Raw genomic sequence first — 13628 nt, forward strand, 5'->3', positions numbered from 1 at the left:
ATGGAGTTGAAAGGGAAATGGAGAGATTAATGAAGAGACTGATGAGGAGTAGAAAGAATGAATAAATCGAGTAAATTTCCTCTCAGGCTCTGTCTCTCCCTCTATAAACATTTATTAAGCATCTACTATAAAACTAAATATTGTAAAAGCGTCGGAAGGAAACAGTCGTTACAATCCTTTATTACTGTGAACTGAAATCAGATTTGAGTTTAAAAAATTTTTCAACAATATTCAGGGCATGCAGTCGTAAAATTTGATTCTAAGACAGGTGCGCGCATTTAGCCCTTCACTTAAACTGAATCATAAAGCCACTTCAAGAGATTCATCTTCCCACCCTCACGTAATCTTTTTGCAATCACTGCTCGGAAGCCAAATTAGGAGCCTGACATCTTTGCTATAATCAAAACCTATTCTCCCTTCTCCTCTCCTCCACTCCTTACCTTAATGAGAGTGTAAAAAACTAGTTTTACTGGGGGCGGAGGCAAGGAAGAAAGGAAGAGAAGGAAAGGAGGGAGGAAAGGGGGTGGGCATGGACCCAAGGAGGGAGTGAAATGAACGAAGGAGAGCGCTGTCTTTTTTTTCTCGCGTTTGCTCTGGGCGCTCCCTGCCTGCCTCTCCCAGCTGGCCGCCGAGCGGCACCTCTCGCAGGCTCGACCCTCGGTCCCGCCCCCTAGCGTCGGAGCCCGGGAGCAGCGGCAGGAGCCTATCTCTTTAAATGACAGCTGAGGCTCGGGTCCCAGTCCGGGGCTTGACGTCAGTGCCTCCTCCCGGGCTGCCAGGAGTAGTTAGCGCCACCGTCGGCGCTCCGGCCTCGCGGCGCGCTAGCAGGCTGCCGGGGCGGCGAGTTTTCTTTGCTTCGGCCCCTCCTCCCACCCTCCCCGCGGAGAGCCGAGCAGCAGTCCTAGAGCCTCTCGCAAGTCTCTCTCACACTTCCCCGCCTTCGCCCCAAAGGAGCAGCCGCTCCTTCTTGCCTCTCCACTGCCGCCGCCGCACCGGCGGAGCTTCTCTCCCGCGCGTCTCTCCTCCGATGGAGCTTGGGCGCCGCCGACCCCGCAGCTGCCCCGAGCCTTGAGCCGGGCTGCCCCGGCCCGAGGAACGCGCCGCCCCGCCCGAGGGCGCAGAGAGCACCCGGAGGGCTGGGGCGCGGGCTCTAGGAACCAGAAAGTGCAGCTCTCTCGGGTCACTGGGCCGGCGGCGGGGGGACTATGGCTCTGAAGGACACGGGCAGCGGCGGCAGCACCATCCTGCCCATTAGCGAGATGGTCTCCTCGTCCAGCTCGCCCGGCGCGTCGACCGCCGCCGCCCCGGGGCCCTGCGCACCCTCGCCCTTCCCCGAAGTAGTGGAGCTGAATGTGGGCGGCCAGGTCTATGTGACCAAGCACTCGACGCTGCTCAGCGTCCCGGACAGCACTTTGGCCAGCATGTTCTCGCCCTCTAGTCCCCGTGGCGGCGCCCGGCGCCGGGGCGAGCTGCCCAGGGACAGCCGGGCGCGCTTCTTCATCGACCGGGACGGCTTCCTTTTCAGGTATGTGCTGGATTATCTGCGGGACAAGCAGCTCGCGCTGCCGGAGCACTTCCCCGAGAAGGAGCGGCTCCTGCGCGAGGCCGAGTATTTCCAGCTCACCGACTTGGTCAAGCTGCTGTCGCCCAAGGTCATCAAGCAGAACTCGCTCAACGACGAGGGCTGCCAGAGCGACCTGGAGGACAACGTCTCGCAGGGTAGCAGCGACGCGTTGCTGCTGCGCGGGGCGGCGGCCGCCGTGCCCTCGGGCCCGGGAGTGCACGGTGGTGGCGGCGGCAGCGGCGCGCCGGACAAGCGCTCGGGCTTCCTCACGCTGGGCTACCGGGGCTCCTACACCACCGTGCGCGACAACCAGGCCGACGCCAAGTTCCGGCGCGTGGCGCGCATCATGGTGTGCGGGCGCATCGCGCTGGCCAAGGAGGTCTTCGGGGACACGCTCAACGAGAGCCGCGACCCCGACCGGCAGCCGGAGAAGTACACGTCCCGCTTCTACCTCAAGTTCACCTACTTGGAGCAGGCCTTTGATCGCCTGTCCGAGGCCGGCTTCCACATGGTGGCGTGTAACTCCTCGGGCACCGCCGCCTTCGTCAACCAGTACCGCGACGACAAGATCTGGAGCAGCTACACCGAGTACATTTTCTTCCGTAAGTTCGCAGCCCAGGCGTTTCCCCGCACCCCTCGCCCCCTGCTGACCTGCCGCGGGTTTGAGCCCCGCTGGAGGCCCGGCAGGGGTGTCCGGGCCAGGAGCTGGTTAACTCCTTATAGAGAGCGGCCCTCCCTGCACGACTCCCTTTTGCAGTAGGCACGATTTACATTTCGCCCCTTCGGATATTTCCGTCTCTACTCCCCCTTTCTAGAACTCAGTAGCACCCAGCTCCCAGCTGTCTTACTTGCTGAACTTTATTGATCTTGCCTTCTCGACCCAGCCCGCTCCCGGATGCTAGGGGCTCCTCTGTTTCGGAGGACAGGGTGGGAGAGACTGGGGCACAGGGCAGGGTGCATAGACCCTCCTCCACCTCTTTGCTTTCGTAGGACTGCTGGGGTTCATTTCATGTGGCCCTCAGTGGTGTCCCTGCAGAGGGCAGGATGCCATCACAAGGCGTCGCCGCGCACCGCCTGGATCACCTGCTGTTGGTGCAGCTGCCGCGCGGTAGCCTCCAGTTACGGGTGGTTTTCTAGAGGGCAGGCGAGAAGCGATGAAGGTGCCCCCAGAGCCCCTGGAGGGGGCGGGGTCATGAGAGCGGCTGTGGGGAAAGGGGACTCCTTGACAATGGAAACCCAGCTTTCCCCGCGTCGGTTATCTCCAGTCTGATTGCCCAGTGTTTGGGACAGGGGAGGGCGGAAGGAATTAGAAACTTTGGATGTCTGAGTGCTCTTAGGGTTGGAGATTAGGAAGTGGTGAGGGTGGAGGGAGGGAAGGAGTTGGGGAGGATGGGGAAGAGAGAGAGAGAATGATTGTGTTTCCTTCTCCAGCGCAAAAGCGGGGGTTGAGCCCACTTTCTCAGAGTGAATAAATAGAGCGATTTTCTGAAATGTGAGAGTGAGGGAATAGATTTGGGAAAGCATCCGGAGTGCGTTTTGCAGTGCGCTTCCGGAGCTGGCTGTGGAGTTCAAGAACTCTACCAAATACCACAATCTGAACCTGCACTGGGGATTGGGAGTGGGGTGGGGCTGTGGTGGGCACAATTCTCAGTGGCGTTTGTAAAGTGAAAAGACAACGACTAGAGAGCGATATAAAGTGAAAAGACAACGACTAGAGAGCGATTTGGACAAACGAAAAGCCGGCAAGGATGGCAGTAGGAACATTATTTGGCAAACGTTTTTCCTTTGGCCAGGCACAAGTTAAAACTTGCCTGTCGCGTTGGGAGAGTAGCCTTGAAATCCTGTGATGGAAATAGACCAGCTTAAAGTGTATTTATTTATTTTGGTAATTCAGTCACTACAGTAATTGGGTACTGAACAATTTTCTAGACTTTATTTTGACTGGAGAAGTGGAAGGGACTTCTCCTTGCACAGGTGCAAGCTTAACTGGAAGGTTGGCTTAGTGTTTGTATATTCTGGTAACCTTGGAAGTTGAGTGACAAACCACAGCACACAGGTTCTCAGAGGTAGACTGCTTTTTAGAAAGTAATGCTGGGTTTCTTGAGACAACAGTTTCAACAGAGAAGCAAATGAAGAGTCTGTCCACTGAATTGGTAGCTAAAAAACTGTCTTAAGTATATCAAAGTGTTACTTGTTACACAATAAAAAGATTAATGATTAGAAAAGCCACCCAAGGAAAGATATTTCATTGCTTGTAGAAAATTGACACCTCTTAAATATATATTAAGTAATTAAGCATTTCAGCACCATTTTATTCCTTATCATTGTGACCTTTATCAACAACTTTTTAGATTTTAAACGATTTAAGTCATTTCCGCGTAGATTTGCAGGCATTTCAGAAAATAAGGTAAAATGAACTTTTGCCTTTCTTGTAGTTAGTGTTTTTTGTTAGAGAAGATATAAGCATGAATGTTCCGCACAGTTTTCTGAAATTTTGAAAATCTTTCTTGGTTTTGGTTTTTCTTATTCCTTTAGAAAGATGTGGATATGAGAATGATCATGACTTTGATTATGAAGAGATAATACAAGTTATCTCTACATTAGGGAAAAAGTGCCCTTAGTATATTGAAACTGGAAATTTAGCTAATTTAACTAATGAGGTAAATTTGAGAGATATTTGAAATTCAGGATCTGTTTCACTTCTAAAGCTACAGAAGTGTTAAATAAAATATTCATGTTATGAATAACTACTTTCAGAGTACTCATATTATTAATGACCTCTGAAATTCATTCATAAAAGTCCCAGAAATCTAAGGAGACAACCTATTTTGGGAGAAAATATGCAAATTCCAGATAAAGTATTGTTCTTTTGAAGTGGTAAGCTAGTCATTGATCAACAAAATGGAGTTGTCATTTTAAATTTTAGATGTAAAATTTGTCTTGAAATTAGAATACATATATTTATTTTATGTTTTTTACAGCTTTCATTATATTTTTACACGTTATTTTGAATGGATTCCTTTTAATATTTGGTGAATGAAAATACACTGTAAAATGTTTGTATTTCCATCCTTTTCAGTTTAGTTGATGACAAAATGTATTTATCTTATTTGACAAGTTTCTGTTTAAAAAGGTTATCAGTATTATTCATTAGAGCAAAATTACTGGATGACCTTGTTTGTCCACTTATGTTTTAGATGCAGAAAATAACCTTAATAACTTTTAATTTCCCCCTTTGACACCCTGTTTTTCAGCAAATATTTATTTGTTGTGTGACATTTATTTAGTGTATAACAAGTATCAGTCGCTTTAACACCTTTTAAAATCTGGGTTACATGTGAACTTAGTAGTTGAAACTGTTGTAGTTTACACACTTGAGCATCAATTTTAATTCCTCGCCAACCCTCGCCATGCCCACCACACCTGAGTTTCTGCAGTAGAGGGGAAGAAAGTGGCAAATGGTCCAGTAATCCCAGATATTGCTGTTTTCCAAATGTGTGATCTTGGTTAAATTATTTACTTGTTCTCTGCCTTAGTTTCGTCACCTGTATTACAGGAGTTATCATAGTACCAGTTTTATAGGATTTGAGAATATACATGTAGTACTTAAACTAGTGCCTGACTCATAATAAAAGCTTAACAAATGTTAGCTATTACTATTGTGAGTAGCATGTTACTGTCTTTATTGTTCTTGTGAACATTAAATTTTAATTTTGTTTTATAGTAAGTATAATTTAATTGTAAAGTTAATGGAAAATTATTTTGCAATTAAATGATAACATACTATACTTTCAGAATTATGAAATAACCAATTAAATAACTAATTTCTTTCCTTGAATTTCAATTTGAATTTTTCAGGCCAAGTCATCGAATGTTGCTAATCATATTCCAATTGGTTTTTCTGGATTGACTCCAACAGAACCCATTTCCGATTCAGGGCCAAGAAGTGTTTTAGCATTAGGACTTGAAACTTTGGCGATATATTCTGATAAATATTGAGCTAGATTCATATCTCTTTAAGTGCTTGTATCCAAGTCATTGGGTTTTTATGCTCAAGGTTATATACAGGCTATTAAACTTTAATATCAGCTTCATTTGGCTACATGAACACTTATATCTGTTCTCAGTCTTAACTCATTATTTATCAAGTGTTTTTAGTACACTGCAACATATACTGGTGCTATTAAATTCTATATTCTTCTTCTAATACTGAAGATGGATTGTCCTTTCTTGGGGAAAAACAGTGATTTATTGTGCTTTCTGTTTTGGGGGGATGTCTGGTGAGTGTCATTTTGGCTGCCTTTAGCAGTATCTGGGAGACAATAAAAAGACATTTTATGTTGGCCATGAATTATATAGAATATAGATAACGTGCTTGGAATGTGACAGGTTGATTATCCTTAGAAAATAACTAGTTTTATATGTTTTCTTTCTTTCTCGTAATCAGTGATTTTGCAGAAAAGGTAGTGCTGATGTATTGCTCTTCTCTTCTAATAGTACTTCAAGTTTTGAACTCCATAGTTTGGTTGAGCAGTCTGTGTGTGAATGTACACCTTTCACTAGGTTGTACTTGATATTCTTTATGTTTGGTATATCTTTTGTTTGTTTGTTTGATACATGACAATGCCAGATCTAGGAATTAATGCTGTTACTGAACTGGGCTGTGAAATGTAATTTGTCTTAGTGGATTTTTATATCCACTCTTTCAAATTCATTCTGATTTATTTCACTGTGTTGAGTTGAAGAAAGCTAGTTGAGTTGAAAATACTCAAACGACTATTCAATCTTGTGCTAGCAGGTTTGCTGAATTTAAGAGCTTTCTAAAAACGTCTTTAAAAATCATTCTGTTTAGGTGAATACCATTAAAATTGCATCTTTTATGAGTCCAAAAATACTTCTTTGATTACCAAACATCGTTTTATGGAAGTTAATTTTGTTAACCACAATTGTAAAAGTTGATTCTTTTTCTCCCGAGTTACTACTTATTTTTACAATGACAGTGTGAAAATTTTCTCTGCATTCACATGGCTGAATGACTTTTGAATTACTGAGGAATAAACAAAAGGAGAGGATAACTTTTTTAAACATCAAGATTCTGATTTAATACAACTAGTTGCAGTAATAAAGCAGATAAAATGACAAAAATTTTGGAGTGCAAAAAGTTTAGAGGCTGTGCTATGACACTGATTGTTGTTTAATGACATTGAACTTTTATATCTGGCATAGTTCTGTCCTTGAACTTATCTTTTTTTATATTGCTATGGCTTTGGCTTTCCCTGTCACCCTTTTCAGCTTTGTGTGAGTCAATCTTTATGCAGATAATGAAGCTGAAAAACTAAGTGGCTACAAGCTTTATTTGACAAGTTCTTTCCCTTGTAGCTGAGGATGCTAGGACTTGCAATTGTGTGTGTGTGTGTGTGTGTGTGTGTGTGTGTGTGTGTGTGTGTGTAGACCTTAGTTAAGAAGAAAAAACCTCTTTGGAAAAAAGAGAAATATGTATAAAACCAGTATTTAATTATTATCTATTCTACTGTCATAAATTATTAGCTGGAATTTGTTTAAAAATCTGAAAAATGATTGCTTGTCATTTAAAAGTCACCCTTTTTATACTTAATAATTTTTTTAATTTTTTATTTTTTGGTACAGAATCTCGCTCTGTCACCCAGGCTGGAGTGCAGTGGCGTGACTCAACTCACTGCGACCTCCACCTCCCGGGTTCAAGTAATTCTCCTGCCTCAGTCTCTTAAGTAACTGGGATTACAGGCACCTGCCACCACGCTCAGCTAATTTTTGTATTTTTAGTAGAGATGGGGTTTCATCATGTTGGCCAGGCTGGTCTTGAACTCCTGACCTCAGGTGATCCACCTGCCTAGGCCTCCCAAAGTTCTGGGATTACAGGCATGAGCCACTGTGCCCGGTCATAATTTTATATGCAGTTCATTGATAATCTATATTTTCAGATTGCTAAGAGGGTACATTTCAAATGTTCTCATTACAAAAAATAAGATTAAATAATTTTAAAATCATAAAAGTAGCACATGTAGTTTTAGGGACCTCTGTTAAAACAAAAAGTGTAGTTTTAATCAGCACCACTAGTAAGTGTCAATAAAATCTTGAATCATTTCCTTCCAGTCTTTTTTCTATGTACACGTAGATAAAAAGACATATTTTTAAAAAGTCATGGTCATACTATATAGGTGGTTTATATGCTGTCCTTTTTTTGTTTATTTGGTTTTATACATTTAATAAATTTACACATTTAATGAAATTTCCCCCATGGCATTAAAATTTTTATTGACATCTTAAATAACAAAAGTACAATACATATACATTGCCACAGTTTTATAAATATTGATATTGGATATTTTGTTTGTAAGCTCAGAAAAAAATTTGATTATTTCAAGATACAGAATCTGTTAAAAAAATTTATCATCACATTTATTGTCACCTAATTTTATGCTAAGTGTTTTGCATATATTTCTTTCTTTCTTTCTTTCTTTCTTTTTATTATACTTTAAGTTCTAGGGTACATGTGCACAATGTGCAGGTTTATTATATATGTATATATGAGCCATGTTGGTGTGCTGCACCCATTAACTCGTCATTTACATTAGGTATATCTCCTAATGCTATCCCTCCCCCTCCCCCTCCCCACAATAGGACTCGGTGTGTGATGTTCCCCTTCCTGTGTCCAAGTGATCTCACTGTTCAATTCCCACCTATGAGTGAGAACATACGGTGTTTGGTTTTCTGTTCTTGTGATAGTTTGCTGAGAATGATGGTTTCCAGCTGCATCCATGTCCCTACAAAGGACACAAACTCATCCTTTTTTATGGCTGCATAGTATTCCATGGTGTATATGTGCCACATTTTCTTAATTCATTCTGTCACTGATGGACATTTGGTTTGATTCCAAGTCTTTGCTATTGTGAATAGTGCCGCAATAAACATACGTGTGCATGTGTCTTTATAGCAGCATGACTTATAATCCTTTGGGTATATCCCCAGTAATGGGATGGCTGGGTCGAATGGTATTTCTAGTTCTAGATCCTTGAGGAATCCCCACACTGTTTTCCACAATGGTTGAGCTAGTTTACAGAAATAGGAACACTTTAATACTGTTGGTGGGACTGTATACTTTGTCTATTTCTTATAACATTCCTTGAGCTTGACATTAGTTCCCTAATAGTTCAATTAGAAAACTATGATTTAGAACATTAAGTAACATCCCTGGTTCTTAGAGCTTGTATAGGGCTGAGCTGGGATTTGAATAGTTCTGTCTTATGTCAAAGCCCTCACTCTTAAAACATTGAAAAATAATGCCTGTTTCCTGCAGTCAATTTGACAAATATATTTCGGTGTCTACTGAGTACTTAGAACTTCTATTTATAAGCAAAAAAGTGTGGTGTGAAATGTATATGAGTGAACTCAAATTTTTAAAATTTATGTTAAATTTTCATAGAAATATATAAATAGTCTTTACTTGCTAGAAGGGTTATTTTATGGATTAATGCTACCGTATTCATAAATATTTTTGTAATTAAAGAAAATAAAACATTTGACTCAATTTAACACTTTTTTGGGGGGTAACCAAGTTATAGGTTTGATAAACCAGTAATACCTATAGGCTCAATAAACTGACTTAAAGTGCATTTTTTTTTTAATAGTATGAGGCGGAAGCACCAGAGGTTTTGCAAGGACTTACCTAAAGGTCAAAATAATTTTATTTATAAGATTTCAAAGTCATTCCAACAAGTAAATTAGCTACTTTATAATTTGTAAGTATAATGGGAAATATAGGTGTCATCTGCCTATCAGCTATATACATCTCATTATTAGTTTCTGTTAATGATACCAGTTTCTGATTAGTGTCTGATTCTCATACAAATTTAGTTGTATTTTGCTTTTTTAACAAATGAAAATGTATGAAGTATTCTATGCTGAGTGTATATCATTTATAAGTTTATTCCCTGACCTGTTGGCTTTTCAGTGTACCCCTTGGCATTGTAGCCCTGTAATGCTAAGTGAACCCCTGCTGTAGAATCCTTCACACTTCTTTTCCTGGTGCACTAGGATAGGTCCCTCATTGTGTTTCCTACAATATGTAATGACCTTTTCGCATGTTGATCTTCTACAGTAGCTTTTTCTCTCTGTGCCTGAGAGTGGTGTTCTCAGCCCCTCAGGGCAGAGGCTAAGGCCACATTAAGAACTTAAAAAATTTGTTTTCTGAATGAAAGTGTGGATTAAGGAATGAACTAGAGATGTTGGAATTTCCATTAGGTTGTCACTGAATTTGAGGTTTAGTTTCACTTCAACTTTAAAGTGCATTTATGGAACAACTACCAGGCTAAAGCGTGGGTAAATCATACAAATATGAATAAGACAGAGACCTTGTGTTTAAGGTGATCACAATAAACTTTATATCATTGTGAATTATGTTATAGAGAAGTTATTTAGTATGTTAACAAGAGGGCAAAAAGCAGGAGTAATGACATGAGAAGTGTTACATAAGCACCTATACGAAATGAAAATAAGTAAAATGTTAACTAAAATATGGGACAGATTAAAATAATGTTATAAATGAAGTTGTTAGATTTGTAAACACACACATGCACGTGCACACGCACACTTCTTTATATTTAATTATTGGTGGAAGCTGGGTGTGGTGGCTCACACCTGTAATCCTAGCACTTTGGGAGGCCAAGGTGGGTGGATCACCTGAGGTCGGGAGTTCGAGACCAGCCTGGCTAACATGGAAAATCCCATCTCTACTAAAAATGCAAAAAATTAACTGGGCGTCATGGCGGACACCTGTAATCCCAGCTACTTGGGAGGCTGAGGCAGGAGAATTGCTTGAACCTGAGAGGCAGAGGTTGCAGTGAGCTAAGATCGCATCATTGCACTCCAGCCTGGGAGACAGAATGTGACTCTGTCAAAAAAAAAAAAAAAAATAATAATAATAATAAATGATTGGTGGAATAGAAATTGTGAGGGATCAAAAATTAAGTGACTTCATTAGTTTAGAGTGTTGGACAAATGTTCCATACCCCAAGCCTACCTACAACCACAGGTAGTGTTGAGTATTTGCTTTAAAAAAAAATCTTAGATGCAAAGAGAATATTGCCTCCTGACATAGGCTTTATTGTAGAAATTAAATATAGGAAGTATCTGATAATACTGATAAGGTATCTGTAAAAGTGAGGATCCAGTTAATTCTATCTTGTAATCTTGATTCATTTTTAAAAAGGCATCTTAAAATGTACTTAACAGGTATTACTGTTTAATAATCAATATTAAAATATTAGTGTTACTTATGTTTCTTTACCTTGTGTCAAAGTAGTTAATAAAAATAAACCAACTTTGCTCGTAATAACAACAGACAGCTTCATGATTCCTAATTGGACACTTATTAGTGTGTCCAATTATAATACACAATAATACAATTACTATACAACAATATAATACAATAATATTCTGTGCTTATTCAACATTAAACTTAGTTGAATGTATGTTCAACAGTTAACTTAGAATATTATTTTTACCATATTGTAACCAGTCTCCCATCAAACCCTGCTTTTATAGGGGAAAAAAGCAAATAATATGGAATATTAAAGCATATGGAATAAAAAGCAAATAAACTGGAAGAAACTAATATAATAAAGAAGTATGTAGTATTGACTTAATATCACCAGAATAGTGAATGATTTAACCACTCAGTTTTATTACTTTGGTTGATTTCACCAGTTACTGTATCAAAAACCTTGAGAATAGGATTCATATTATATTGCTCTTTCTTATCATTTGGCATAATTAGGTGTGCTTTCTAATTTTTGGTATAAGTAAAATAAGGAGAGTAGTACTGTGTTTATGGAGTAACAATGCCAGAATCTGTTGGCCTCTACTTCTAAGAGGTGAGTAGTTGAACACAATGAATGTTTTAATTCTTCTAAATCAGATTCCTTGAAAAATTTTGGCTCTAGCTTTGAGATCTTGGGAATTATTTCATGCTCCCTCCTGAAGGGAAAGTGAGAAAAACAATCATATTCACTTGAAAGCTTTGTTATGAGGATCAAATAAAGCAATCCATACTTAGAATGGTATCAGGCACAAATGGTATCAGGGACAAATTAAAAGCTCAATACATGTTAGCCTTTGCCATTTATTAATTTAAGGACCTCAGAATAATACACAGGCAATCCCATTTCTTTACAATAATTCTCAGTACCAGATTTCTTCTCTTTTTCTTTTTAAGGAAGTTGAAAGCAACTCCTATCTAAAAGCTGCCCTGAAAAGGTCCCGTTATCATTAATGAGTTCTTTTTAAAATTATTGACCTGCTAAGTATAAAATAAATTGTAACTTATTTTTAAAATAAGTCTATTCTAGTTGTTTTTTCATTGATTAGGTGGAAAAAATTTACTCTTCCAGGTCGAGTGCTGGTCACTGGTTAATTATGACACAATTAAAAATAATACTCGTAGTCAATAGAAATTGTCTCAAACTCTGGGACAAAGCACTTCTTAATCATAATCTTTATTTATATTTCTGATGAGGGCTTTTGGTTTGCATTTTCAACAGTTTTACACAAAATAACAAATTGTCACAGAGCCAGTTGGGCTCAAACACTGCCCAAAGTCTAGGCATTTGGCCAAAATTTCAGGCTAGATTTTGGATTCAAATACATATCTTCACAATTTTAAGAAAACTATGTTAGCTGTCAACTCAATCAGCTCTTATTGAAACCACTCTGACATATTTTCAATATAAGTTTTCTAGTTGCTTAAGTCCAGGTATTTGAAGAAAGCAGAGAGATCTGAGGCAGGTACTGGCAGACATTCAGAAATAATTCTCTAATATTCTGATCTCTTTTCTTCTGGTTGGTGAGTCTGCACCTAGCATGTCTCCTTGCAGGTGGATAATAAGGATTCGTACATGTGATTCCAAAGTGACTTTTGCTTTTGATAAGAAAAGTTACTACAGTGGCAGCTTTATAGTGAGTGGTGGGAGGTAGCAGGTGTGGTGGTTGCAAATTATTGGTGCCATTTATATGGTGGTTTTGGGGATGAATCCTTCAATGGTGATTCTAATTTAGAGTAAAAAAGAGATTTAGCGATCAAAGTCCTTGGGCTATATTCTTAATCTTCATTACTATGTAGATTTATTTTATTTTGTGGTTCTTTACTTTTCTATACTTCAGTTCTTCAGAGAGAAAATGGTAGAAATTGATTGTCTTTTTCACCTTATCTCCACATAATGCCATAAGTATTGTGTGCCAAGTAATCTGTGCTAAATGAAATAGAGTATTTGTCCTTACTTTAGTGTGTCAGGCTGTCATTTCCTTTAAAAATGTGTTGAGTATATTGCTATTAACAAAACATTTACTGAGGTGAAACACCTTTTCATGCTCTATTTCATTTAACGATTTTCAAAAAAATCAGAAACATAAAATCTATCAAACTGAGGGAAATCCAGATTAGATTAATTTTAAGGTACTGAATCATATCTCTTCTTCAGTTCATTTATATTTATTCATTTATTCATTAACCAGTATTATAAACTAAGCAGCCTCTTAGATATTGAAGGTGTGGTAGTAAACAGTAGTGAACATATTTCCTACCTTTCATGACTGGGACTGTGACATTTGTAGGATATCTGCTTTCTCTGACTTTAGATTGCACATAGTAGGTGAATGGCATGCTGAATAGATACATAACATACAGATTGTGGGGCTCTGTGCAATGGCTAAAGCTCATGGCTGAAGAGTATCTCCTACTAACTTCTGACCACAAAGTCTAGGCATGAGGGTGTGTTTGTGTGTGTGTGGACACACATACAAGCATGTTTTGGGAGAACATCAGTGTGACTCTGCAACTACTACTGGCTATTAAAAACATTTGCCCTCTGAACTGTGATTGAATAGTGACCAATTTATATTAGAAATGAGACATAGTTAACATTGATCCTTTGCTAAAAATGGCCTATTTAGAGAAAAATGGAGTATTTTGAAAGTGATAATCTTTCTGGCCGCTGTATTATACCTGACTCCTTTTCTGAGAAATTTTACC

At 39.8% G+C, this 13628-nt stretch overlaps 1 protein-coding gene across 1 annotated transcript in view; it reads left to right on the forward strand.

The window, feature by feature from the left end:
- The first annotated feature begins 926 nt into the window (after window positions 1-926).
- KCTD8 (potassium channel tetramerization domain containing 8) overlaps window positions 927-13628 on the forward strand; it is a 278800-nt gene continuing 266098 nt past the window's right edge. The window contains exon 1 of the mRNA XM_008017512.3: window positions 927-2166. Within this exon, the coding sequence (XP_008015703.1) occupies window positions 1206-2166 (961 nt within the window). The 5' untranslated portion in view covers window positions 927-1205. The remainder of the gene's footprint in view (window positions 2167-13628) is intronic.

The sequence above is a fragment of the Chlorocebus sabaeus genome, chromosome 27 (assembly GCF_047675955.1).
Source record: "Chlorocebus sabaeus isolate Y175 chromosome 27, mChlSab1.0.hap1, whole genome shotgun sequence".
Classification (NCBI taxonomy): Eukaryota; Metazoa; Chordata; class Mammalia; order Primates; family Cercopithecidae; genus Chlorocebus; species Chlorocebus sabaeus.